Here is a 27,110-nt window from a genome sequence, read left to right on the forward strand (position 1 = left end):
TTTAAAGGGAGAAATGTTTCCAACATTCTTGGGGTTTTGCTTTTCCTGAAGTCCTGGGAATTGAACCCAGGGCCTTGAACATGCTAGGCAAGCATTATACCGCTGAGCCCCAGCCCTCCTATTTTGTGGCTGTTGTTGAAAAATGATTTGTAGGAATCCAGGAGACAAGATGGAATTCTGAACTGCACCCAAGGAGACAGTGGTGGCTAAAATAAAAAGGAGCATTTAGGACTCATTCATAGACTCATCGATGTGGGAGCCAGATAGGGTCATGCTGAGCAGCAGGGAGGCTTGTGGTTAAGAACTCCAGTGCCGGGGTGGGGGGTGGGAATCATCATACTCCTCAGTGTGCTCATCTGGAAAATAGTGTGTATAGCCCTTCACAGGGCTGTGAGTTGAGATGGCTAAGTACAGGGGAAGAGTCTGTAGTATACCGGGCACACAGGAAGCATGGGGTAAATGTTAGTTATTATGATCTCAATCTCTCTATTTAGACTTTTTTTCCTCCCCCTGCCTCCAAGACAGGATTTCTCTGTGCAGCCCTGGCTGTCCTGGAACTCACTCTGTAGATCAGGCTTGAAGTCAGAGATCCTCCTGCTTCCTGAGTACTAGGATCAAAGGCACGCATCACCTCATTACCACTGCCCTGCTTCTTCATTTAGTTTTATAGATAAACAAGACAATAAGGCCCAAAATTTTTAAGTGACTAGTAAGTTAGAGGTAAAACCAATGCCTAAGTCAGGTGTCCCAATTCTCATCCAATTATACAGACCCTCCTCCCCATACCTGCGTGCTTAACAAAGGAAAGGACATATTGACTCATGTAAATCACAGAGACCACACAATCCTTTAAACCTTGCACCTCTCCAAAATGAAGGACTCCGAGTCTCTCTGCCCAGGACTGTGGCCCACGCTTCAGACAAAGTCTAGTGCTAACAGCACAACTGTCCCCTTCCTCACCTTAAACTTGTCGACTTCAGCCTTGGAACACGTGGCGTGGTATGACAGCACCTGATACGGAAGAGGAGAGAACATCAGTATTGACATGACTGGGTCATCTCCAATTCTCCTCCCTCGAAAATGGGCTTTGCTCACATCCACCACCTTGACTTGACCGTGGATTTCAATGTATAACAAGAGATTGTTATGAATTGTCTGTGACGTACACTGAAAGCTGACTACAGTACACCAGTATCTGTCAAAGGAACACCATGGAGGTCAAGACCACAGCCACCAGGGGATGTGAGTACCTACTAAATCCTTGCACATTTACCAACCTTCAAGAATCACAGTTGGCCTCTGAATTGTGATTCAGCATTTTCCAAATCTAATTAACCTTAGAACTCTGCTTTAGATGATATAGCAATGTCACAACATGCCAACCTAACAAGTCATTGACCAAGAACTTCTGAGAAACGCTGAGGCAGGGGAAGGCACACAGCAGTGGAGGCAGCGTCCCAGTGTTTGAACACAGTCTGTGCAGTCATGCTGTCAGGGCATCTTCCCAACTCTGGTGAACTTGCTCAGGCTCTTCCGGACTACTTTACAAAGTGGCATAATAGTGATACCATCGAGACACCTAATGTTGAACAGCAGCCTACTTTTGAAAATCAGAGGCTCCACCTGAAACCCCAGCCGTGGCCACTTCCCATGATTTTCAACAGGAAAAATTAGAATGCACTGTCTGGAGCAACTTCCTGCAGCTTAGTTTCAGGGCGGCAGGGTTCATGGGTGTGTAGGAAACAAGGAACACGATGGAAGAATACAACGATGTTTAAGTGAAACTCTCTGTCGTTTACCGGAAGTAAATACTTTGTCTCCCACTGTGAACACTTTTCTCCCTGATTTCTTTCCCTTAGCTTTCCCAATCCCCTTTCACTTTCAGAAGGAACTCACAAAAACATTATATTGAGAGAGAAATAACATTCGTAAGGTCTGGTTATTAACCACAAAATGGCAAATGTTAACTGTAACAATATTACCTGGGATGGGTTTGTATTTCACTGAGTTCTTAGGAAAATTGAATACAATAGTATATGCCGATTATCCAGTGTACAATTAACTTACGCTGATTATATGAATAGTCAGTTAAAAGTCTACTCATATGTATTTGACTGAATATCATATATTATGATTTTCATTGATTCAATAGTTTTTCAGTAAAAATACGAAGCTCTTTTGGTTTTGTTTTATTCATGTAAACTGTAAGTTTGTTGTTATCTTAGATTTTCTTATGGTGTTTGCAAGTTCTTTTTTTGTATACTGTCTTTAAAATTGGCTGTTAACCTGAAGAACCAAAGCCAAAAACTTCAATTTGAAGCTCTGCCACTAGATGGTGCTCAGCCAGGCTTTTAGCATGTGGCTAAGGCATGCTACTCCTTTCTTTAAAGCAATTTTCCATTTCTTTTATTATTAAAAAAGAAAAAAAAAACCTATCAATGATACTAAATTGTAACTATTTGAATCAGTGAAGCAAATAGCTATTACAGACTAAGCTTCTCTGCTCACTTAAAATTAGTTTCTTTTATATTTTTAATTGAGGTATAGGGTTTATTAATTTTAGAATCAAGTTCTGTAATCTATATGCATATATATTCATAAACATTGCTTCCCAGCCTATAATAGTACATTTTGTTTTCTTGTTTTTAAGAGGATGGCTAGCTGTGTTGCCTTGAATATTCTCCTGCCTCAAACTCCCAGCAGCTGAGACTTACAGGCATGTGTATTATGCCTGGTTATTCTTTTAATGAACTGAAGTTTTAAATTTTGATTTAATATATTTGTCCATTTTTATTTATTATTGCTTCATCTGTCTTTTCTAAGAAGCGTTTACTCACCACTGAAGTTACTGATGTGTGTGTGTATGTGTGAATGTGTGTGTGTGTATGTGTACAATTTGTTCTGTTTTCCTGTCTTCCAGAAGTTTCTTGCTTGTTTTTATGTTTATGTCTATGATAAATCAAATTTTGTGCATAGGGCAGAAGGAAATAAATACTTTGGGTTTATTTTCAGGACTATTAAATTTTCCTTGTATATTTTATTTAATTTGACAGATAATATAATCAAGAAGCTTTTGGTTTGGGCCTTTAAATCTTATCTCCTATTACATGACTCAGAACCAGAGGGTGGAGAAGGAATCAGGCTCAGAATACTTTTGTTTTGTTTTCTTTTCTGGGACAGAATCTCACATTATATTCCAGACTATCCTGGAATTCATGACATAGCCAGGCTGACCTCTAACTTGTGCCTCAGCCTCCCGAGTCCTGGATGGAACTCTGTATGAGCTAAAGAATCTTTCTACCACCTTCTCCTAAAAGGTCCAGTACCATGGAGATGGACAGGAAGGAATTTTCACTCCTCATCCTGCAGCATCAAACCCTTATGGTAGACTAGCGGGCGTGGTAGTAAGTCCCCTCTAGCAATCCCCAGAAAAGCAGAGTTACTCAAGGACAGAGGAGCAAGATACTCAAGTCAAAGAAATCTTGAGTTTTTCTCAGGGTTTTTCGGCTTTATTCCTCCAAGCACTTCTTGCTGTTTAGTTCTAGAGGACCTTGTAGACTGAAATAAGGAGTATTTTTTTTTTTTAAGTGCTGTGTTGGTTTGAATGAGAATGGCCCCCACAGGCTCCTAGGTTTGTTTGGTTTCCAGTTGGTGGACTGGTTAGGAAGGATTAGAAGATGTCACTGGGGGTGGGCTTTGAAGTTTCAAAAGCCCGAACCATTCCCAGTTAGCTCTTCCTTTCTGCCTTGTGCCTGTGTGTGACATAAGCTCCCAGCTACAGCTTCAGCACCATCTCTGCCTGCCAGCCGCCATAATGCCCCCTCTCCCCCATGGTCATGGACTCTAACCCTCTGGAACTGTAAACCCCTATAAACTCTTTCTTCTATAAGTTGTCTTGGTCATGGTATCTCTTCACAGCAATAGAAAACCAACTAAGTGCTATGGGCCTTGCAAATGCTAGGAAAGAGTGTGGGATACTCCAGGAGTCTGGGCATCATCCTTGCACGGAGACCTTGTCAATCTTCTCTGAATCATTGCAGCTTTACATGTGCTGCTCAGCACTCAGATGCATCTAGGAAGGGCGAGGTGATTTATCTCTCCATTGATTTCCTATGTTTGCTATACACACAAGGCGGGGCAATGAGAGCCAGTGACTTCTCCCCCTTCCTCTGTGTTACGTTCTGACTAGAGGTTAACGTACACCAGTGATCTTGCTACTCCCAGCGTCTTCTTGCATTTTGTGACCAAAAATGATGAACTCATTATTTAAATCCCTTTTAGACTTTAAATTCACGCAGGTCAGGGAACTACTTGTGGGAGTCCCTTTCCATAATGTAGGCCTTGGGTATTGTGCTAGTTCGAGTTTTTATTGCTGTGAAGAGACACCATGACTATGGCAACTCTTATAAAGAAACATTTAATCGTGGTGGCTCGCTGACAGTTTCAGAGATTCAGTCCATTAGCATCATGACAGGGATCATGGCGGTGTGCAGGCAGATGTGATGCTGGCTACATCTTGATATGTGGGCATGAGAAGTCACCTGAGACACCGGGCTGTATCTTGAACATAGAAAACCTCAATGCCTGCCCCACAGTGACACATTTCCTCCAACAAGGCCATACCGACTCCAACAAAGCCACACCTCCTGAGAGTGCCACTCTCTGTGAGCTTATGGAGGCCAGTTACATTCAAACTACCATAGGTATCCAATTCGTGTTATCCGGTTAGGTATCGAATTCGGGTTATCCAGTTTGGTAGCAAGGGCCTTGGTGCACTGGGCCATGTCACTAGCCCTGCTTCGCTGTTTAAAAGCACCTACAGATACTGCTACTGTCACGAAGAACCTCATCATGTGGGATCACGCTCACCGCCCCACCTTCATGAGTCTCAACGCTGCCCACCACACTACACTCGAACCTTGACGCAAATATCCTGTTTTCTATTCACAAATCCACTGACAGGTGTTGAGACGCTCTTGTGTGGCCGAACTGAACCCAGAGGGTCACACCTTCCTTCTTTCTTTAAGGCTCCTCACTGGGCTTTCCTGGCCACACAGTGTTTGGGTTTTCATCCTAGATCTGTGGTCCTTCTCTTGTTTTCTCCTTGCTTTCCTCTTTTACTCCACATGCAGGAGTTTTCCACGACTGTTCCCTTGGTTGACCATGCTACATTACCCCATAGCTTTACACAGAATGCCGGCGTCAACAACTTCTAAGCTCCATGTGCATTTGTCCTTACACTTCTCACTCACATTCGCAATGACCACCATCATGAGTTCCTGCTGGGTTGACTCACTGGCAACTCAAATTTAACATACCTCAAACACACATGTTGATATTTTTCCGTACATGCTAGACAGAATAACACTCTGCAACTCCAACTCACAAGACATCCCTGTTATCTGTGAACATGTTACAGTAGAGAGCAAAAATAGGTGTCCACAGAAGGTATTTAACATTGATAAGTAATGAAGTGGGTTCCGTGTATCCACACAGTCCTTACAAGTGTAAGCAGGGAGGGAGGAAGAGTCAGAGTGATGTGGTGTGACACTTGATCAGTTAATGAAGGTTAGGAGATGGGCCACAGTAGTGAGTTTAGCTCTACAAGGCAGGAAAGTCAGGGACACAGACTGTCTCTTAACATTGCCAGAGGAACAAAGGCCTTTCTACTTCTCGATTTTAGCCTTGTAAGGGCTCTTGTAGACTTGTGACCTCCAGAATTACAACACAATAAATATGTGTTACTTTAATTCACTGGGTTGCAGTGAATTCATTACAGCATCAAAAGGAAACTAATGTTCTACACAAATCTTTCTCCCAGAGACTTTCTTGGCTCCATAAGTAGCTCACCATCCCGCAATTGATTTAAACCAGAAACCTCAGGATTATCTTTGACTGTTTTCTGTGGCCTCTTTTCCTCACGCCAAATGCATCAGAAAAATATGACATCTCCACTCCTGTAACTCCACCTCTTCTTAAGCTCAGGCAATCGTGCCTCGCCGCTGGGATAATGGCCCTAGTCTAGTGTAACCATCAGCTGGAATAAGCTTACACAAGTCAAAACCTGATTATTCCATCCCCTAGATGAAAACCCACCATTGGATGCCCACCAATCTGCCATATTTCCTCCAATGCTGCTTACAGATTGTTTACAGGTTTTAGGTTAACAGGGTAATCCAATCCTGTGCAAGGACCTAATAGGTCCTGTACCATTTGGCCATTGGTACCCTTCAAACTGTCCTTAATGTTACTTGTCCTTTTCTGTCTACTCCAATCCCACTCACCTCCTTTTGGATCTCTAAAACACCAAGTTCTTCGCCTGGGAGCTCCCTCTGCTCACATTACGTGGCAGGGACCACCTTTTGAAATTGGGTTGATTCTCATGTCTTTACTGTGATCACTTCAAGAAACCACATCTCCCTGCTCATTCGTATCTTTTGAGTTTTGAGGATGCTTTCTCCATCACTTATCTCAACTGCCAGTGTCCCTACCCCAATCCAAGTCAAATCTATAGACATTGCTAAGCTCAATCCCACTCAATCCCAAGGTATTCATTTTCTTTCACTCATCCCCACATCTCCCAGTGACTTTTCCTTCAGAATGTTTAATCTGGGTGTTTAGCAAATGCTTTGAGTCTGGAATATTTCCCACAATGCTTCTGTTATGAGCTGAATTGTGTATCTCTCTTGGCCGAATTCACATACTGAATCCCTAACTCTCAGAATGTGACCATATTTGGAGACAGGCTATTTAAGGGGGTGATTAAGGTAAAATGAGGTCATGTGAGTGCATCCAGTCCACTATGAGTGGTATGCTTACAAGAAAAGGACCTTAGGATGTAGGACACAGACAACACACAGAGCAAGGAGTGACCATGTAAGGAAATGCCAAAAAGACAGCCACCCATGAGCCCAAAAGACCAAACCACTGGTGTCTCTAGACTTGACCTTAAGACTCAGAAATACAGAAAAACTCATTTCCAGTGTTTAAGCCATCCAGCCTGTGGTGTTTTGTTACATTACAACAGTCTTCAACAATTAATAGAATGGCACAACCTCACTAACCTAACATCTGTGACAGAATTGCAGGAAAAGAACAAGTCATTCCTGATGACTTCTAGCTCAGTCAGTCTTCAGAAGAAAATCATCACTCTTTTATATATGAATAAAATTATATGGCTCAGCTGATGACCGAAATATCAAGCCAATTTCTATAGTCAAGAGCAGAATTTAACAAAACATAAAAAACACACACTTAATTATTTTTGAGCATTCTTGGATAACTGAAAGGATTCTTCTACAATTCCATGCTGCATTAATTTTATAATCTACAGCATTCCCCAAGCTTTCTACTGCATAGCAAGGATCAAGGTATAGCACACATTTTGAACAATAATGCTTGTTTGATCAGGTAAAAAAGTTTCATTGAATGTATCTTAGTAGTTCGGAAGAAAAAAATTGCAAAATGGAATAATAAATGATATACTGTCTTCCTCTGTGAGAAATGTTGGTAGGTTGTGAGGGGTTGGCCATAGTATAAACAGTAGTTAATTTTTCTGACAGCTAAATAAAATTTGTATAAAGCTTACATAGGAAAGTAAACAGCTGATCCCTGGGACACTTGAACCAACATTAAACTTTCACAAGGAAATTTCTAGCCCAGACAGATTTCTCTTTTGTGTCACTGTTAATTTAGAAAGTATTTGGAAGTTGAAACCAGCCACTCACTTTTGTTGATGAGCCCTGACTTATGCATTCTTTACAGTTCTCAAATAAATTGCGATTGGCGGAAACCCTACCTCTTTAATTAACTTTGGGATTGAACAGAAAAAGCAAGATAAGGCCGTTATCAAGCCCGAGGAAGGCAGGAGGAAACAGGCATGCTTTGGTGTCCGGTTTGCCCAGCAGGAAAGGACAATTAACTCCATTTCAGGGGAAGAGCAATGAAGAAGGTTCAAAACAGGACTCGCGTGTCAAGCTTTGCCCTCTGCCGTGCGGGGCAAGACCTGAGCCAAATGCTTGTCTTGCAGTTCCAGGAACCTACCTTGGCGGAGGGCAGCGCTCTTGTCCCGGTTGTTTTCCGTGTTAATTGGGTGGCTGGCCATTTGCTCCTAAAGTGAGAAATAAACCACTGCAGAAGCACAGATGTGAAGAACCACTTCACAGAGTGGAGGAACCAAGGCCCGTGAGCATCCAGAGCAGCTGTCTCCCTCCGGAAGGGGCTGCATGACTATTTACTAACAGGCTGATGGCTCTTGGTGACACGTGAAATGAAACGGACACTGAATTTTTCCTAAGTCAATTTGAAGCAAAATCCCAAACAATTTCTATTGAAGAGCTCTGAAATAATGAAGTTCGCCCTCAGCAGTAATCCTCGAGCTAAGAAAGGTGACAGTCTCCCTGGAGAAGCCAGTTTACTTGGAATGACCTGACAGAAATGTTATTTAGCTGTGTGAAGATCTATACTCCTGTTTAAAAAAAAAAAAAAAGTTGACGACAGGATTTAAGACATGAGGACTGAACAGCTGCCTTCAGAGTTATTTGTTTCTATTGTCAAGTATTTCAGAAACAGCCCTGTTGTCTGATGGGATGAAATATTTGAAGAGCTACTTCAGATAACTGTCCACCATACAACTGGTTGTCATCATCTTCAAAACATATGCCATATTTTAAAAAAACTATGGACTTGAACTTTTTGAACTTAAAGTAGAAAAAAAAATAACTGGATCTGGAATAATAAGTAAAATATTTACCTATTATCTAGATGACTTTAAGATTAGCTGTTTTTTAGCTAAGGGAGGAGGGTCACATGTAAAGCTCACAGCAACACATATTTATGGTGTACCCTTCTATAACTAAGGTGTTTTGGATGAGAATTATCCCACATGGTCTTGGGCATTTGGAGTCTTGGCTCTCGGTTGGTGGTGCTGCTTGGGAAGGTTTCGGAGATACAACCTTGCTGCAGGAAGTATGTCACTGGGGATGGGCTTTGAGATTAAATGCCTCAAGCCTTTCCCAGTTAACTGTCTCTGCTTCTTTGTGTTTGCTGTTCACAATGTGAGCTCTCAGCTTCCTGTTCCTGCCACTCTGCCTGCTGCTTGTTACACTGCCTCCACTTTGCCATCATGGACTCCAATCCTTCTAGAACAGTAAGTCAGAACACATGTTCTCTTCCTTAAGTTGCCTTGGTCATGGCACTTTATTCTAGCAACAGAAAAGTAAGTAATACAATAGTGAATGCATTTCATGTGGGGCCTCAACTTATTTGATTGCTCCTTGTTGTTGGAAGCAAATCCAAGGTTTAACTTAATCTTTCATTACCTAGATTAAAAATGTAATATTAAAGACTGCGCTCAAAATCTCAATCTAAGCTTTAAAATACGCCCTTAAAATGGACATCTGTTTAGCGCTCATCAGCTCACGCATAATGACAGGGACTGAAACTCACGTGTTGCTGTCTTTTGTCTTTGCCCAAAGTCACTAAACATCAGCACCTGTGCACTTGCTAGAGGTGAAAACTCTGCACCTTCCACCCAGAGTATTTCACGTGCAGACTAAGAAGGCCACCCTTCAAAGGCAGGGTCTCTGTTCCTTCTTCATTGAGGGAAAAGTTTGTGATGGCTTCACTGGTAATGTAATATGCACAGTGTTGCTCTGAAAGTTGTTCTGGGCCCAGTACATAAGAGCCTAGAAGCTTCTATTTCCTGGTTCTTGAAATGTTCCCTCCTGTAGCCATGAAGTATTGTGTAGAAAGACCATTTACCCTGTAAGGAACTCCAGCCACATGGAGAAACCTAGAGGTTGAGACACCAAGTGGAAAGAAACAAAGCCCTACAAGTGTGTGAGTGAGGAAGCCATCTGGGAATGGAATCTCCAGCCTATCATGCTCAAGCCCCTAAGCTGGTACCACAGGGATATGAAGCGATCTACCCATTCAAGCTCTCTGGAAGTCTGGATCCCTAAGATTATGAGCAAAATAAAACAGTTTCATAGGCTTAGATACACAACATTTTGGAGAGTGACTACAGCACTGTAAAGAGTAGACCAGGATCAAACTTCCCCTGGCATGTGCTGCCTCTGCCTTTCATGCAGCTCAGTGTTTAGGTGTCTTTATCTTTAAAAATCTAGGTAAGGTTGGCCTTAAACCTCCGGAAACCACAGAGAACCAAAGCTGTCATGCAAATCTATGCAAATCTTGGCTGTGTTTAAATCTCACCTTAGCTTTAAATTCTTTCATATTCTCTCCGGTATGATCAAGCCACTGAATGTGAGCTTCAGCACCCCTTGTTCTCCACAGGGCCCGCACATCAAGCATTTGTAGGTTCAGTACAATATGAAGGTTTCTGCCCTCCCTCCCTCCCTCCCTCCCTCCCTTCCTCTCCCTGGCCCCCTTTTCTTTCCTCCATCCCTTCTCCTTCCTTTCTCTCACCACTCTCCTTTGTCTTTCTGGAAAGACAATGGAGTTTCATCAAACAAACAAGTAAATACTGAAACTAAAGTATCAGCTCTACCATTCTCTAAACACTGACCCCCCCACCCATGGGGTACCTCACTGACCTTCCACCCATAGGGTACCTCACTGATCCTTCCACCCATGGGGTATCTCACTTGTCCTTCCACCCATGGGGTACCTCACTGACCTTCCACCCATGGGGTACCTCACTGATCCTTCTACCCATGGGGTATCTCACTTGTCCTTCCACCCATGGGGTACCTCACTGGTCCTTCCACCCATGGGGTATCTCACTGATCCTTCTACCCATGGGGTATCTCACTGATCCTTCTACCCATGGGGTACCTCACTGACCTTCCACCCATGGGGTATCTCACTGATCCTTCTACCCATGGGGTATCTCACTTGTCCTTCCACCCATGGGGTACCTCACTGATCCTTCCACCCGTGGAGTATCTCACTGATCCTTCTACCCATGGGGTACCTCACTGATCCTTCCACCCATGGGGTACCTCACTGATCCTTCCACCCATGGGGTACCTCACTGATCCTTCCACCCATGGGGTACCTTACTGACCCTTCCACCCATACAACATCTCACTGGCCATTCATCCTTAGACTCAGCCCCTCTTTATATTGACTGCTATCCAATGTAATCTCTTTTTCCTTTTCTCCCTGTCCTTACATTTTGAATGTAAAATCACAAAATTCCCTCCATTTCTCATACAGAATGGTTTCCTACATTCTCTGACTGATGGATGTGGTCAGTATTTATTCTTTTATAATCTATATTGTTCGAAGACAGCTTGCCAAAGGTTTTTCCATTGAAATCTTTCCATGAAATCCCAGGGTCTCTGTTTCCCTCACTTTATTATATCTCGCAAGCTCTCCTATGCACCTTAACTCATTCATTTTTCAGTTGGGTTGCAAACTCTAGAATGTACCAGATAGTTCTCAATTCAGTTACTCTGAGTGGGGCCTGAGGATTTACATGTTTAATAAGTTCCCAGATAAAGCTGATACTGCTAGTTTGGGGGGGAAATTCTGTGAAAACCACTGGTTAAAGCTTACCCATGCATTCCAATGTTAAAATGGCCTGAATTTGCTCTACCAGAGGCTACAGGTTGGATGTGAGCAGGGAGGAGACAGATAAAGTTTGACTGCATCCTCTCTCAAACCCCAGTATGATCTGAATAGCTTCATTCATGAGGGCAGGAAATGTTTCTCTAGTTATTTTAATAATTATACTTTTTGTGCCTGGATTTCTTTTCATTTCCTAATTCTATTGAAAATGGAGATAAGAAACTACTAAGAAATCTGTTTTGATGAATGTCCCTATAAAGCCCTTTGACTTACAAAAGCAATCTGATTAATATGCTATTCCAAACCATGCAGTCATGCGAGTGACCCACCAGATCTCCAAGCAGAGAAACCAGACTTCATCTTTGAGTTGCCACTGACTTGTGGAATGAGTTCATTGTCTCCTTGTCTGTGGGGTCAGTAGTTGCCCTTCATTTTGTTTGTGTAGAAGAAGTCTTTAATGAATTACCAGTGAGAATTCTTAAGGCAGGCCACTTCCTTCTAGTAAGCAAATGTTGCTTTCTTAACTGTCACACTTAGGATGCCAATGTTGGGAAGCAAAAGAGCTTGGCCTCTGAGCTCATTATTCTCACTCCACTAGCCTAATAATCTTGATCTAATTTCTTAACTCAAGGCCCAGCTTCCTTATGAATAAAAGGGAGTAGATACCTTCCCTTTCCAGTTACATTCCACCAGCCAGAGTGTCTTAGTCACGTGAAGAGACACCATGGCCACAGCAACTCATAAAATATCATTTAATTGGGGGCTTGCTTACAGTTTCAGGGGTTTAGTCTATTATCGTCGTGTTGGGGAGCATGGCATGCAGGCAGGTGCTGGAGCAGTAACTGAGAGCTACATCCTGACCCATAGGCATCAGGAGACATGGGCTTGGCATGGGCTTTTCAAATTTCAAAGCCCACCCCCACTGACACACTTCCTCCAACAAGGCCACACCTTGTGATCCTTTTAAATAGTGCCACTCCCTGGTAACTAAGCATTCAACTCTATGAGCCTATGCGAGCCATTCTCATTAAAACCACCACATAGAGCAAGTTACAGGTCCCTTTCACTCCAATCACGGAGTAACCCTACCATGGGCCCCTGAAAGGAGAGGGTCAGAACTACTTGATGAGAACCACTGTGAAGGATGGGCAAAACAAATAGCAATTTAGGATTGTGAGTTGGGATTATGTCTAAAACCACAGCAAATGAGCTCAGTACATGAATTCTACCATATGGATTTGGGGGTTTACTTGATGTTTTTTATCACTTCCTTAATTCCTTTCTGTATTATAAAGATTGCATAAGATCTCCAAGTGAGATTATAGTGTGTGCACATTAGATATTGTTTACATTTGTCATATGTGGTAATATGGCATTTGATTATTAGATATTATTGTATTGATTAAACACATTCCAATACCCATGGAAAAAAAGATATTATAAGGGATGGGTAAGGACTGGCTTGCTTCTGTTACATAACTGTCAGGAAATACCTATTCATCTCAATCATTTCAATGTCATTAGGAGGAAAGAGACAGCCATTTTCTTTGGAAAAAGTTTCACATGGTAACAATTTTTCTATTTTTCTAAGTTCCCACTCGTCTGTCACAAAGGATCTCAACCATTAACACTGAAATTAAAGAGGCTTTTGTGATTGATTCTTAGCGTGATTCAACGCGACTCTCCGCATATGCATATTGGACTATAATTTATATGTGTTTTAAAATAAGCATTCCGCTCCTACAGCTGCAGTATTTCTTACATTCTGTTTTAAAGTGAGGCTGTTTTTCTTAATCATGAAGGTTATTAAGTGTATTAATGTCTCACAAATGCTTTTCTAATGAACTCCTCGATTACTTGTTTCTCTTGTTTGTTATGAAGAGCAGAGAATATAGCATTCTTTTGGACTAATTGAACAAAATTGGATTGATTATTGCTATTTCTAAAACAACCATAAACATGATCCAAAGTTTTCCAAACCTAAAATTTATATATCTAGAACTGTTAGTAGTTGAACTTCATTTAATACCATATTTCTAAATATCCCAGTATTGAATATGTATTTATATTTTATATGCATCTCACTCCCCATTTTTTTTTGCAAAATCAAAAGGGCTACTGGAGTGGTTTACCATTTTAGAAGACACATTGTTTGCATTGATTACAGAAGAACACCCTGGAACACTGGTGTTTATGTGGCCTTGCTGGGACGTCCCTCTAGAGTAAAAGGTGGAAGGAGGGACTCCACTGATCGTTATGGTTTGAATATGAAGTGTTTCCCCCAAAGCCTCGGGTATTGAAGACCGGGTCCCCAGTTGGTAATACTGTTTGGGGAGGTACGGGGAACTTTAGATGTGGAGGCCTAGATGGGAGAAACAGGTCACTGGTGGGTGGGTTCTCAGAGCTATCCACGGCCCTTTCTGTCTGTTACTCTCTGCTTCCTCAAAGATGTGAACTGTCTACCTGCCCTCCGCTCTCACACTGAAACCAGCAGTCAAAGGAAATAATCTCCCTGAAGCTGTTTTTCTCAGGCTTTAGTTACAACAAGGAAAAAAAAATCACACAGTGGAAGAAAGGACATCCCAGAGGAAGTCTAAAGATGCCATTTCCAATGTGCTGAGAGCCAGACTTGGTGGAATTGAGGAGCTATTTCTAATTTATGTTTAACTTTCATTTAACTAAAACGTGCATGCCACAGCATATGTGTGGAGATTATAGGACAGCTTAGAGGAGTCAGTTCTGTTCTTCTACCTTGTGGATCCCGAGGATTGAACTCAGGTCGTCAGGCTTGGCTGCAAGAGCCTTTCCTGCTGGGCCGTCTCGCCGGCCCCGATTTAAGCAGAATTATCCATCAACTTGTTTCTGAACACTGTAACTAAAAACCTAGGTTGCAGGAAGGACATGTGGCTATCTGGACAGGGTGTAGGGCGCAAGTGCAAAGGCCCTGTGCTAGGCATGTGTCTGGCTTCTTCAAGGACAAAAGAGGAGGCCGGTGACACGGAGGCAGTGAGGGGAGAGAAAGGGAAGACGGGAGAAGAAGCATAGAGGTTTTGAAAATCGTTGTAATTTGGCTTTTGATTAGTACAAATAGTGGAGGTTCTTCTTGCCGACAAGGGTCATTTCCTAAGTAAGGGCCGTCTCATTCACCTCAATACTTTTACTAAGCTAAGGAGCCATTTCCCTCCTGCACGAAGAAATGATGGAAGTTTCTCCTTCATCTCTACCCAGGTCAGGGCTGCTGTTAACTGCACAGAGTCACAGGAGATGGGCTCTTTGGGGGAAATAATCTCATTCCTTGACAATTAGGACATGATCTCTTATCCTGCCGCACCCCCAAACAAATGTCTGCTGTTTGTCAATGTTATCTCTTTTCTTTTTTCTTTTCTTTCAGATTACCTTGGGCTCTCGAATTTTATCCCATAGCATGGGATGGACTTAATCATGTGTGTAGTTTGAACACAGGTTTGTGGTTGGATCTGATGGGGTCCAGCCTAGACTAGGCTAATGGGTGATTGTTTCCTAATGACTGCACAAAGAGACAAACGCATTGAAGTAGAGGCTTTGGGAACCGATGTTTGCTCATCACTTGGTAGCTTTCGGTGAGGGGGGAGGGGCTGGAAGAGACGGACATTGCCCTGAATCCAAGCTCAGAGCCACGGCTATCTCTTTCCTTCCAAGAACAGAAGTTGTGGTCCTGGGGTGACGGTCATGCACTGGGGCTTGGTTGCTACAGTACTTACTAGCATATCTGACCTAAGGGGCCACCAGGTTGAAAAGCCGGTGGGGGAGGGGCTCTCATTGACCTTGTTTTCAGGATGCCTTAAGCTATGTCTTCTTGGGTGTCAATGCTAGGGTCCCCTCTCCCCAGTGGGGTGGAGCTTAAAGAAAATATCAAGGAGTTCTATGGACAGAGTGAATGAAGAAATCCACGTTCTCAGCTCAGACCTTCCAAAAACTTAGTAGGGATCATGAGACCAAAAATCCACAGGTAGCCCCTGGAGACAGCAGATAGAGCCATTGAAATCTTACTTTTAGTTATTTCATATAACACCCTGTGTGCCAATTGCTTTCTTGTTACTCTGACCAATTGCCTGATGAGAAGCATCTCAGGGAAGAAGGACTTGCTTCATCTCACAATTTTAAGACATACAGTTTGTTGTTGTGGGGATGGCAAGGAGGCGTGGGGGGTGGGGCGTCTATGGCAGTGGGAGTATGAAGTGACTTGCTCACATCTCTATGGACCAGGAAGAAATAATAATAAAAGCCCATTAAGAACTAGGGTTAGTTCTTACCCTCTCAGTCTGTTCCTCAGTGACTAGCCTGTTCCAGATAGCTCTAACCTCTTAAAGGTTTTATGTCCTCCCAGACAGCTGAGGCTCAGGGTTTCCAATATATGAGCATGTGGGATACATCTTACATACAAAACTCCCTACACATAGTGATATGTATATGTATATATGTATGTATGCATCTATATACCAAGCATATACATATATGCTTTAACATGTTAGTTACACTAAGTCTTTTGTAAAGATCTGACGTGACCTTTAAGGTCACACTGAAGACGGGTGCTGGTGAAAACAAGGTCAATGAGAGCCCATCCCCCACTTAGGGCAGTAACCTCACTGGAGCCTTTGTGATGCTTAGCTGATCAGTGAACTGAGCTGTGTAAGACTCTAGGAACATAGGTCTCTGGCCACATGTCATCCAAGTTATGTTCCAAGTTCCTAAAATCACACAGATTAAGTTCAAATTCCCCCAGATACCCCAGATTCCGCCAGATCACTGACAGGGTTAGATGGGTTTATTCCCTAGATTTGGCCTCCTCTGGATGCATCTCTAGGTGGAGGCTGTTGGTAGGGCTATGCACAGTGTGAAATGTACAAACTACACCAGCGCAGACTTCTGTGCTACCTAGTGTGATGTGAGGGGTTAGAAGGAGGGGGGTGGGCAGTGCCAATCTCCTGTGAATGGTTGTATCTGCTTGAATCCTGCCATGGCTTACCACCTTTGGAAAGCATTTATGCCCTTTCTGCCCTGGGACAAAACACTACCAAGACTCTTCACGTGGTCCCCAAAGTCAATGCCAGTTTCCTACTTGGATGAGACAACTCAGGCTTCACAAACTAATGATGGCAAGGCAAGGCATGGCAGTTCTGCTTTGGAGCTTGTTTTCTCTTCCAAGCTGACTGAGCTCATTTAAGAACTAGATTTAGACAGGACTTCCTTTAGGGTTGAGTTGCTGGAACATCATGGGGAACCTGGCTTAGTCCCAGATTCTGCACTGTAAACCCCAAAGCATTCAGCTTGCCAAAATGGTCCCTTGCCGATAAGCTAGTGGTTTTCAAGACAGCTCAAGAAGAGCAAGTGAATACATTTCCACGGGGGTTTCCTTCGCTGTGAGCTCTTCCATCAACGGGCCTTTCCCAGTGTCCGTAGTCCCTGTCCTTATCGTCTTCCTGCCTAGAAGTGCACTCCCCCTGTGCGAAGCAGGACCTTAAAGACGCTTCTCATCCCACTTCCATCACAGCTGTCATGGTCCCAGGGGTGAACGCAGCCCTGCAACTGAGAAGACAGTCCCCAAACAACTGTACCCCAGCTGAACAACGGGGGCCCTTGAAACAGAGATGTGAGTTCGAATCTGGATCTATAAAACGCATCTCGGCAGGTCTCTAGACCTTCCCAAGCCTCCATCTGCTCGTTTTGTCAGGTAGGAATCTTACGGTCTTCTCCATGCTGTTTTGGTAAAGGTTCTATAAGACATATCACACAGTGCTGGACACAAAGAGACATCCAATCAATGAAGCACTTGTATAAGCATCCAAAACATCACACCACAAAACCAAAGACATGGAAACATAAACCACCAAGGGAAAAAATTCCAAACACTCTGGAACACATGTATCCAAGTAACAGTTACTTCCTCAGGTTTCCATGGGAACCGTGTTTCATTACTCCAAACATCTGCTGTGTTTGGGAACGCAGTCCACGGTCCTGAAGCACATTTGTTAGACCACAGCAGTGGTGACAAATCCTGTAAAGATGGATTTGATTTTGGAGAACCACCAAATGCTGTTCAGCAGGAAATAAAACGAAAACACAGTCGATGTTTTGTTAGAAACACAGTTATGTTTATAAAGTACCAGCATTAATCTCTCTATAGATGGCAGAGTGATCCCTCTAAAATGTCAAATGAACCACATTCCCCTTCTGTAGGACTCCTCAATCATTTGTGACTGCTCTTCGAATCAAGTTCAAGTCCCTTCATGTAGCACAACTATCTTTTGTGACCCACCCTTTGCCGCCTCATGCGAGCCTCTCTCCTGGTGTGCAGAGATGCCCGAGCCCCTCTCCTGGTGTGCAGAGATGCTCAGTTGCCCTGAGCAGCTTGCCAAACCAGTCCTTCCCCACTTCACCTGCAACTTTCCTTCTCCCTGGGGCATTCCAGAGAATTGTCTCTCAAAACTGTGCAGCTCACTACCTGTCACTCGAAAGTTCCCTTCTCTGAAAATCTGTCACGATACAGCTCTCCAAATTAGATGCTTCTCCCATATGCAGTGCCTCCGTCGGTCCTAAACTTGGCCAGGCAGGGCAGCAATCTCACGTTCCCTGGCCTCTGTCCTCTCCTAGACGGAAATTATGTGAAGCACTATCTGTGTCTCATGCCATTTATAAGTATCCAGTCCGTCTTGGTAAGGCTAAGTTTTGAGCACACAGTAGGTGATTTGTTACTGAGGTGGATAAGAACGGCCTCCACAGGCTGGGATGTTTGAGTACCTCACCAGGGAGTGGCACTATTTGAAAGGATTAAGAAGTGTGGCCTTGTTGGAGGAAGTGGGCCACCAGGGGTGCGTTTTGAGGTTTCAACAGCCCACGATAACCTCAGGCTCATCCTCTCTGCCTGAAGATCAGGATGTGATTCTCAACTACTTCTCCAACATCATGCTTACCATACCTGCCGCCATGCTCCCTGCCATGATGATAATGAACTAAGCTTCTGAAACTGTAAACAAGCCCCTAGTTAAATGCTTTCTTTTATAAGAATTGCCTTGGTCATGGTCTCTTCACAGCGATAGAACAGTGGCCAAGACATTAATGATTATGTCATGCAAATCTCAAGGATCCCATTAAAGTGCTTGAGAGATCCATACATGATGACAGGATTATTAGAAATGCAGGACTTATTCATTTGCAACATCTGTAAATTCTCTCTCTGTGTGTATACATGTCTGGACATGTGTGCATGTGTATGTGTGTGCAGTGCCTGTGAAGGCCAGAGTTCAACCCTGGATGTCATTCCTCAGACACTCTCTACCTTATATTTTTAAGACAGGGTCTCCCATTGACCCGGGGCTTGCCAATTAGCGTGGGCAGTGAGTCCCAAGACCCACTGTTCCCACCGTTCTAGAGCAGGATTGCAAGCTCACACTTGAACCCAGCTCTGCATGTGGTTTCTAGAAATCACACTCAGGTTCTCACACTTCTGTGCAAATGCTTTAGTGACTAGGCCACCTTCCAGGCTTCATAAATCCTTTGTTGACAGAGAAATTACTTTACTAGGCTCTGATATAAGACAGTATCTGATAAATAAAGTAATAATGGATTACAACCCAAAGTATAAAATAAACAAGAGAAACAGATAAAGAGATTTATAGAAAATTGGGAAGATAGTACAGAGAACAATTACTAAGTAATTCATATAGATAATTTCCTTCAAGGAAATAGAACATAACACCACTCTTAGGGATAGCTTTGCTTAGAGTTCTGTCCAAAGAGTACAGTAAAGAAAGGTTGAGCAGAGCAGCTTGATGGTTGGGAACCTTGCATACTCCACCCCAGCCGGTCATCAAGGTCAAAAATAGTGGTAAGTCATCCTGATGGTACAGCTTCCTTGACCTGGTGTGATAAAAACAGCCTACATCATCTGTGACCTTCCTCCCCAACATCCAGAATCACCATCTAACCTGAGAAAACAGCAGCAAATCCCAGGAGAGACATTGTACAAAATGCCTAGAATAGTACTCCTAAACACAGCCACATGTACATACGAACAAAGCTGAATGGACTCACTTATACAGTGGACGTGTTTGTGTGTGTGTGTGTGTGTGTGTGTGTGTGTGTGTGTGTGTGTGATAGAGAAGTGATCATAAATTGGGGGGCAAGAGAGGAGTTTAAAGGAAAGAGGGAGAGAGAGGCAAGAGTAATGTGGATACAGTGCTCACGTGTGAAGTTCTCAGAAAAAAAATAACAAAATTACTAACTCCCCTCCTCCCCATGGAATTCTGACAGCTAAGAGAAGCCTAAGGAGACATGATGTCTAGAGGCAACAGGGAATCTTGGATGGGACCCTGAGCAGGAAAAAGTTTTGGTAAAGAGTAAGGGAAGGCTAATGAAGCAGGGCTCTAGTAAACAGTAGCACAGCAACGCCAGTTCCTAACTACAGCAAACATACTGTGCTAATGTAAGATGTTAAACATAGGCGAAACGGTGCAGGGCATACAGGGACTCTGCATGACCTCTCTAAGTTTTCTATAAATGTGAAACTGTTCTACCCATCACAGATACACATTCCATTCTCAAACAATTAATAAAACAAATTACTTTTTTAAAATGGAGGGAGTTGGAGAGATGGCTTCCGTTAAGAGCACTGACTGTTCTTCCAGAGGACTCGAATTTGGTTTCTAGCACCCAAACTAGGTGGCTTACAAACAGCTGTAACTCCAGCTCCAGGGGATCCTACGTCATTTTTTTTTTTTTTTGCCTCCAAGGTCGCCCGTATTCATGTGCACATACACAAAGACACATAATTAAAAATAAATCTTTAAAATAAAACCTAATGAAGTGCGTGCATGATTGGGTCTCATCTGTAATCCACCAGCATGGCTGAGGAGGGCATTGCTGCTGGAGGTGTAATGGACGTCAATATTTTTCTACAGGAGGTGCTGAAGGTGCCCCGGCACGTGGCATCCAGGAAGCTGCCAAAGCCTTAGACAAGCACCAAGCCCGTCTCTGTGTGCTCACATCCAGCTGTGATGAGCCTATGTATGTCAAGTTGGTGGAGGTACTTTGTGCTGAGCACCAAATCAACATGATTAAGGTTGATGACAAGAAACCAGGGGAATGGGTAGACCTCTGTAAAACTGACCGAAAGGGGAAGCCACAGAAAGTAGTTGGTTGTAGTTGTAGAGTGGTTAAGGACTGTGGCAAAGAATCTCAGGACAACGATGTCATCGAAGAGTACTTCAAATGCAAGAAACGAATAAGTAAAAATTTTGGCTCATTTCAAAACAAAACAAAATACAATGAAAAGTAAAAAAATGTTCTAAAAATAAAGTTTACTTAAAAATATAATATCTGGCTGGATGTTGACATAGGTCTCCTAGTTTCCACAACACCTAAATGAAAACACAGAAGCCTTCTCTAAAATTGAGTCTAGAATCTGAGTTTTTGCCAATTATTATTAGACAGATGCACTGGCTGGTATTGGGGGAAAACGCAGTAGACAGGAAAGAGCTGTTCTTCAAGCAGCCCCACGAGGGCGCTGTTCCTTCTCTGTTGTCAGAGCGCTCTCCCAGAGTCCTGGCAGCAGCACTAATCAAAAAAATTAATCCTTTCCCCATCCCCTGCCTGCTGAGGAGTTCACTTCCATCTTGGGGGAATTACTGAAAGTAAAGCCCTGAATGAGGGTGGGGACAGGAGACGCTGTGAGTAACTATTACCTCAGTGCCCATGAGCACTGCCCACAGTGTGTGCTGGACAGAGATTCTTGCTGTACTTTATGATTGTAATCTTGGCCTGTACTTTCTTTTTGGTTGCTGTTGTTTTGGTTTTGGTTTTTTTGAGACAGGGTTTCTCTGTGTAAACGCCCTGGCTGTCCTGGGATTTGCTTTGCAGACCAAGCTGACCTCAAACTCAGAGATCCACCAGCCTCTGCCCCCAGAGTGCTGGGATTAAAGGCGAGCGCCACCACTGTCACCGCTACCTGTACTTTCTTGTGCTTGGTTCATTCAGCAAATACTTCCTGCATGCTGCCTGTGGGCTACGTCCTGGGCAAGCACCAGGGGAGCCATGGCAAACCAGCCGCATAGACTGGTATGTATAAGTGATCTAGAGTTTAGTGGAACCTGGCTGAGGGAAGAATACCATTCCTCGGTGGGATCACACTGGGTCTGCCCTCCTTGCTAGGTGCTTGGGGACTGAGCATGCTAACTTTCTCTCCTTTTTATGTATATGACCAAGGGGAAGACAGAGGTCACCAGTGGACTGGCAGAGGTCCCAGGACACACAAAAGGCTTGTGAGTTGGTCCACACTCTGTTTTGAGAACCTATGAGACCATACCCTAATCCCTGATCATTACTTCAGGCATAAGGCCTCCTCCCCCCAAAAAAATAATCTCATGCTTAATGTGCTGGTTGGTCTTATGTCAACTTGACACATAAGCTAGAATTATCTGAAAGGAGAGAACCTTAATTGAGAAAATGCCTCCATCAGATCCGGCTGTAAGGCATTTTCTTAATTAGTGATTGATGGGGGCGGGGCACAGCCCATTGTGGGTGGTTCCAATTCTGGGCTACTGGTTCTGGTTTCTGTATGAAAGCAGACTGAGCCAGCCAGGGAAAGCAAGCCAGTAAGCAGCACCCCTCTGTGGCCTCTGCATCAGCTCCTGCCTTCAGGTTCCTGCCCTGTTTGAGTCCCTGTCCTCTGGTGACGAACAGTGCTGTGGAAGTGTAAACTCAATAAGCCCTTTCCTCCCTGACTTGCTTTTTGGTCATGGTGTTTCGTTGCATCAATAGAAACCCTAACCAAGATACTTAGTCCTCATAAGATGCCAGAGGAAAAAGCCACACCCAAGGGGAGCAAAGACCACACAAACAGGTTTGGATGGAACCCACAAAACGAGCAAAAGAAGAGACAATGAAGCCAAGCCATTCCCATGTCAAGGAAGCCTGGCAACAGTTTGGAGCTGGACCGTCCCCCAAAGGCTTATGGGTCAAACACTCGAGTGGTGGCACTCTTGGGAGGTGGGGGAAAGTTTAGGAGAGAGGAATGTATTTGGAGAAGTAGGTCATGGGGACATGCTCTTGAAGGGGATATTGAGACTCCATTCCTTCCTTTTTTTTCTTGGCTCCTGGATTCACATGAGCAGCGCCGCTTTGCTGAACCATAGGCCCCTCACCGCAATAGTCTGCCTTCCCCCAGGGGTACGGTGACAGAGCCAAGGGACTCTCCAGAGGAATGTCCACAACTGGGAGCTGCAGCAAACCTTTTCTCCGTTAGGCTGCTTTCCTTGGGCATTTTGTCACAACAGCGAAAGCTAACACAGCCCTCTTCAGAATACACCAGGATAGCCCTCGCTTTTGTGCTCTCTATTACACACCCTGCTGTTTCCTGTATGGCACATTATCATGAATTTTTCTTGGTATTTTGTTTACCTACTCTTGTCTTCTACTATCGTATAATAAATAATATTTGTCTTTCCACTGCTGAATCCTCAGCAGCTAGAGCAGCATCCTCCACGAATTAAGTGAAGTTAGTCAAAAGGGGACACGTGTGACACCATGGGCATGAGCTTCCTAGCATTGTCAGAGTCATGGGCAAAGGGAAATGGTGGTTGCCATGGGCTACAGGGAACTGGGTTAGTGTGCAGTGGATGCAGTCTCAGGTTGGGAGACAGATGGTGGTGGGGCCTGTACAACAATGTGAAGCATTTTGTGTGCCATTGAACGGCACACTTACAAATGGTTAGAACGATACATTCCAGGTTATGCTTATTCTTGCCACAATTATAAAGGAATGAAAAATGACCATGTCCCAGACACCCTCTTAGAGGAATGAGCTGAGCCTCGGAGAGGGAAGGATGTATGGGTCCCTGGAGATCAGGCCCTGTCACGAGGGGCAAACCTGCAATGACAGGAAGCATCAGCAGGAGAGTGCTGGCCATGGGGCTGCCTCGAGAGTTGGTGCAAACAACTCACGATGAACAGAGAATACCAGTGTTTGGTTCAGAGGGCCGCTAGCCAGGTGAGGACGACGCTGTCACAAAGGCTCTGTATTTCTGCCCTATTTCTCCCTTGCCCTGGACCTGTGTGGGGGAGGAAGGAAGAAAATAAAAGTGAAGACGCTCACTGTGAACTCTCTTGACCACAGGCTTCTAACTGCAGGAAAGAGGGCAACTTACAGACACCCAATACAGACGATGCGTGACGTCTAAGAGCTTTGTCGGGGGTGGTGAAGACTGGCTCAGTAGAAAGGGGAAGTGTGAGAGAAAGAAGAAAGCCGGGCCGGATCACATCCTAGCTTTCTCAATCACCCAACCACAGGACATTTTCCTCGGAGTTTAGGAGATTCCTCACTGGAGAATCATCTCTTCCCCCTAGCTTCAGGAAGCCAGGTTGGCTCCTTCACTCACGGGAGGAGGAATTCCACGGGACACAATGTCTGGAAAGAGGACTTCATTACCGGTCCCCACGTCCTTCCCCACAAAGCCGACTCTGCTCATGGTGTGGAGAACACAGAGGAGGTGCTCTGCTAGTCTGTGGGCACCAGGATTTCCACTCAGAGTGACCCCCTTTTCTTTGTCATCAGTCTTAAAGAGTCAGAGTTTTCCCCTTCTGGACCCTTGTTCTGGAAGACCACAGTTGAAGGCCGCACAAACGCATTCACTTAATCAATACGTTTTTACTGAGTACCAATTATATAGAAAACACTTTGTGTGGGGGTGGGGGGTGGGGGGATAAAGCACGATCATATACTTCAGGGTGTACATGTTCAGATAGAGGAAAATACATAGGCATAATACTGAACAAAAGAACATTTACATGCGTGATACTGGACAAAAGTACAATTCAATCAAGCTCTAAATAACGGACAGTTCTGAGTGAGGAGGCATAATTGGAGCAGAGAATAATGAAAGTGGACGGGGACATTAAGGATCGGATCGCAGACAAGCAGGTGGCTGATTTGTAGACTATGAAGTATTTGAGTGAGTAAGTAGCATGAAATTCTCTGAGAACAGAAATGGGAGCCGAGGGTAGGAGAGTAGTTTGGTGTGAGATTTTCAAGGGCCCCAGAGGTCAGGACGTTGTATTTTGATGGGTAATAGGGGAGTAATCTAAGGTCTGTGAGTGGGCGAGCGATGCAATCCAAACTATGTTTTAGGAGGAACAAGTAGAAGGGGCTGGCAATCGCCCAGCCAAGGGGTAATGAGGCCCTTAAGTAGGAGGGTTGCTGTGAAAATTGGAAAAGAGGAAATGGATGGGAGAGGCTCTGGGGAGGGAAAATAAAAGGCGCCTGGCTCCTGATTGCATACGCCTTTTTCTCACTCTGTTTGACCCTCATTCCTCTCCTTGCTCTGATCATAAAACTGTGGGAGGCATCCCTTAACACCCAGACTGTTCTTCCCGGGAATATTCTCCTCAGTATTAGGTAAGGCTTCGTTTGCAATAACCATGAAGGACACCCCAAAGAACAATTCTTGATGTTCCAGATGAGGACCTGATATCCCACATCTACAGTCCTATTATACTTTCTCTGCATTCTGACCTTTAGGTAAAGTCTCCTCTTTGTTCTCAGGACCCCACTCTGGGGAAATAGCAACCTAAAGAAACACAGCTTTTCTGGAGCTTTTGGCTGCTTGCACAGAATGGAAATCAAGATCATAAAATTCAATTTGTTAAAATGACTGTAAATTTATTTTTTTGTTCCATCATTTCTGCTTTAAGAGCATCTAAGAGTTGTGCAGCATTAATATTACATATTTAGGTAAAAGGATTTTTAACAATAGGATTTTGTAACTAAATTATGAGAAATTCAGAAACGCAGTCACTGAAATAATTGGATTGATAATTCAATTGTTAAACAAAATCTAGGTACTATATTAGTCACTCTATTTTTAAAGGACAGAAAAGCAGGAGATATTATGATATTATGTATTTACATTTCTATCTTTCACCTTTGGTGGATTGTGACTAAAATGAGCTGAAGTTACCAGCATGTGGCAATGGGTAGAGATTCCTTTCTCCGGTTGTTTCGTCCTTGGATATGAGGTTGTCATTTCCAGGTTGTACCTTTCTGCATGGTGACACAGTGGCAGTCACTGGGCATGCCTAGAAGAAGCAGAAGTGCCCTGGGACAGCCGTCCCCGAGTGGTGCTGGGATGCACCGCCATGGTACCAGGTGCACAGTGAGGGAACTTGCAGAGCCTGAGTCAAAGAATGAAGGAAAGGCCAATCTATTTTGAACGCAAACTTGAAGCAGGAAGTGATCTGCCTGATCAAACAGGCAAGGAGTTATGGCCCGCAGCCAGCACAGCCTTACAATAGTCTGAGGATGAGCAGACAGAATTCAACAGAGATTGAAGACAGTAACGCATCGTCAGTACAAACAGCTAACTTCTGTCAAGGCCAGCTCCCTTCCACAGCCCTCTCCCTCAGACCAAATCCTCAGCTACTCAAGTACCTTCTCTAAAATGGCTCAGAACTTGTGTATAAGCTATGTGCCCTCACACAGGCTGAGTCATCTCCACATTGTTACCCTAAGTGGCACAATGTAAAAGCCAGTAGACAGTTGTGGTTCTATGTTATTTAGGACAGAATGGCAAGGGGGAGAAGTTTGTATGTGTTTACCGAAGCCAATGGATAGAGAGGATCAAGTACGTCAATTACACTGTCCCTATGTAATTTTACTTAACTGTTAAGATACTTTCGCCGGGCAGTGGTGGCACACGCCTTTAATCCCAGCACTCGGGAGGCAGAGCCAGGCGGATCTCTGTGAGTTCGAGGCCAGCCTGGTCTACCAAGTGAGTTCCAGGAAAAGGTGCAAAGCTACACAGAGAAACCCTGTCTCGAAAAACCAAAAAAAAAAAAAAAAAAAAAAAAAGATACTTTCTCATGCTCATTCGCCATATGAATTAACGAAGAACTTATGTGGAATGTCTGAGGTCAACAGCTATGGAATCAGGACTCAATCCAAATTAGAACCACACATGTGCAAACATGGCTATCTTCCACCTATCCTGCTTTCAGCTTGGTTGAGGTCATCAGCCTCCTTCTGCAGGAGATGCCAGTGCAGAGCAAGACAGAAATTCAAAGTATCCTTAAAGCAATGAAGTCTGGGAGGATTTTCTTCCAGATTAGTGGAACAAAATAATATATAAAGAAATATATTTACCGGGCAGTGGTGGCTCATGCATTTATCCCAGCACTTGGGAGGCAGAGGCAGGCAGAGCTCTGTGAGTTCGAGGCCAGCCTGGTCTACAGAGCGAGATCCAGGAAAGACGTAAAGGTACACAGAGAAACCCTGTCTCGAAAAACCAAAAAAAAAAAAAAAAAAAAAAGAAAGAAAGAAATATATTTAAATATATAAACATACACATATATGAATTTGTATAATTCATATGGTGCTTTAAATCAATAAGAAAAGTAGGTGGCATCAAATAAATGCACATGAATCAGTTGCTTTTTGAGGAGGGTGGAGTAAGTTAAAGCTATGCATTCGGCTAAGAAAGAGAGAAGAAAGGAAGGAAGGAAAGATGGAAGGAAGGAAAGAAGGAAGGAAGGAAGGAAGGAAGGAAGGA

The 27,110-nt window shown here is 43.8% G+C and overlaps 1 protein-coding gene and 1 pseudogene across 3 annotated transcripts in view; one reads left to right on the forward strand and one right to left on the reverse strand.

Moving 5' to 3' along the window:
- Positions 1 to 27,110, reverse strand: part of Pde11a (phosphodiesterase 11A) — a 351,064-nt gene that overhangs the window by 128,601 nt on the left and 195,353 nt on the right. For all 3 annotated transcript variants that reach the window (XR_008215103.1, XM_052724559.1, XM_052724560.1), the window contains exon 10: positions 961 to 1,011. Coding sequence is in view for 2 of the 3 variants with exons in the window: in XM_052724559.1 (XP_052580519.1) it covers positions 961 to 1,011 (51 nt within the window). In the remaining variant the exon portion in view is untranslated. The remainder of the gene's footprint in view (positions 1 to 960; positions 1,012 to 27,110) is intronic.
- Positions 20,415 to 21,623, forward strand: LOC128102513 (40S ribosomal protein S12-like; annotated as a pseudogene).

This window comes from Peromyscus californicus, unplaced genomic scaffold (genome assembly GCF_007827085.1).
Source record: "Peromyscus californicus insignis strain IS unplaced genomic scaffold, ASM782708v3 Scaffold_7__1_contigs__length_154581171, whole genome shotgun sequence".
Classification (NCBI taxonomy): domain Eukaryota; kingdom Metazoa; phylum Chordata; class Mammalia; order Rodentia; family Cricetidae; genus Peromyscus; species Peromyscus californicus.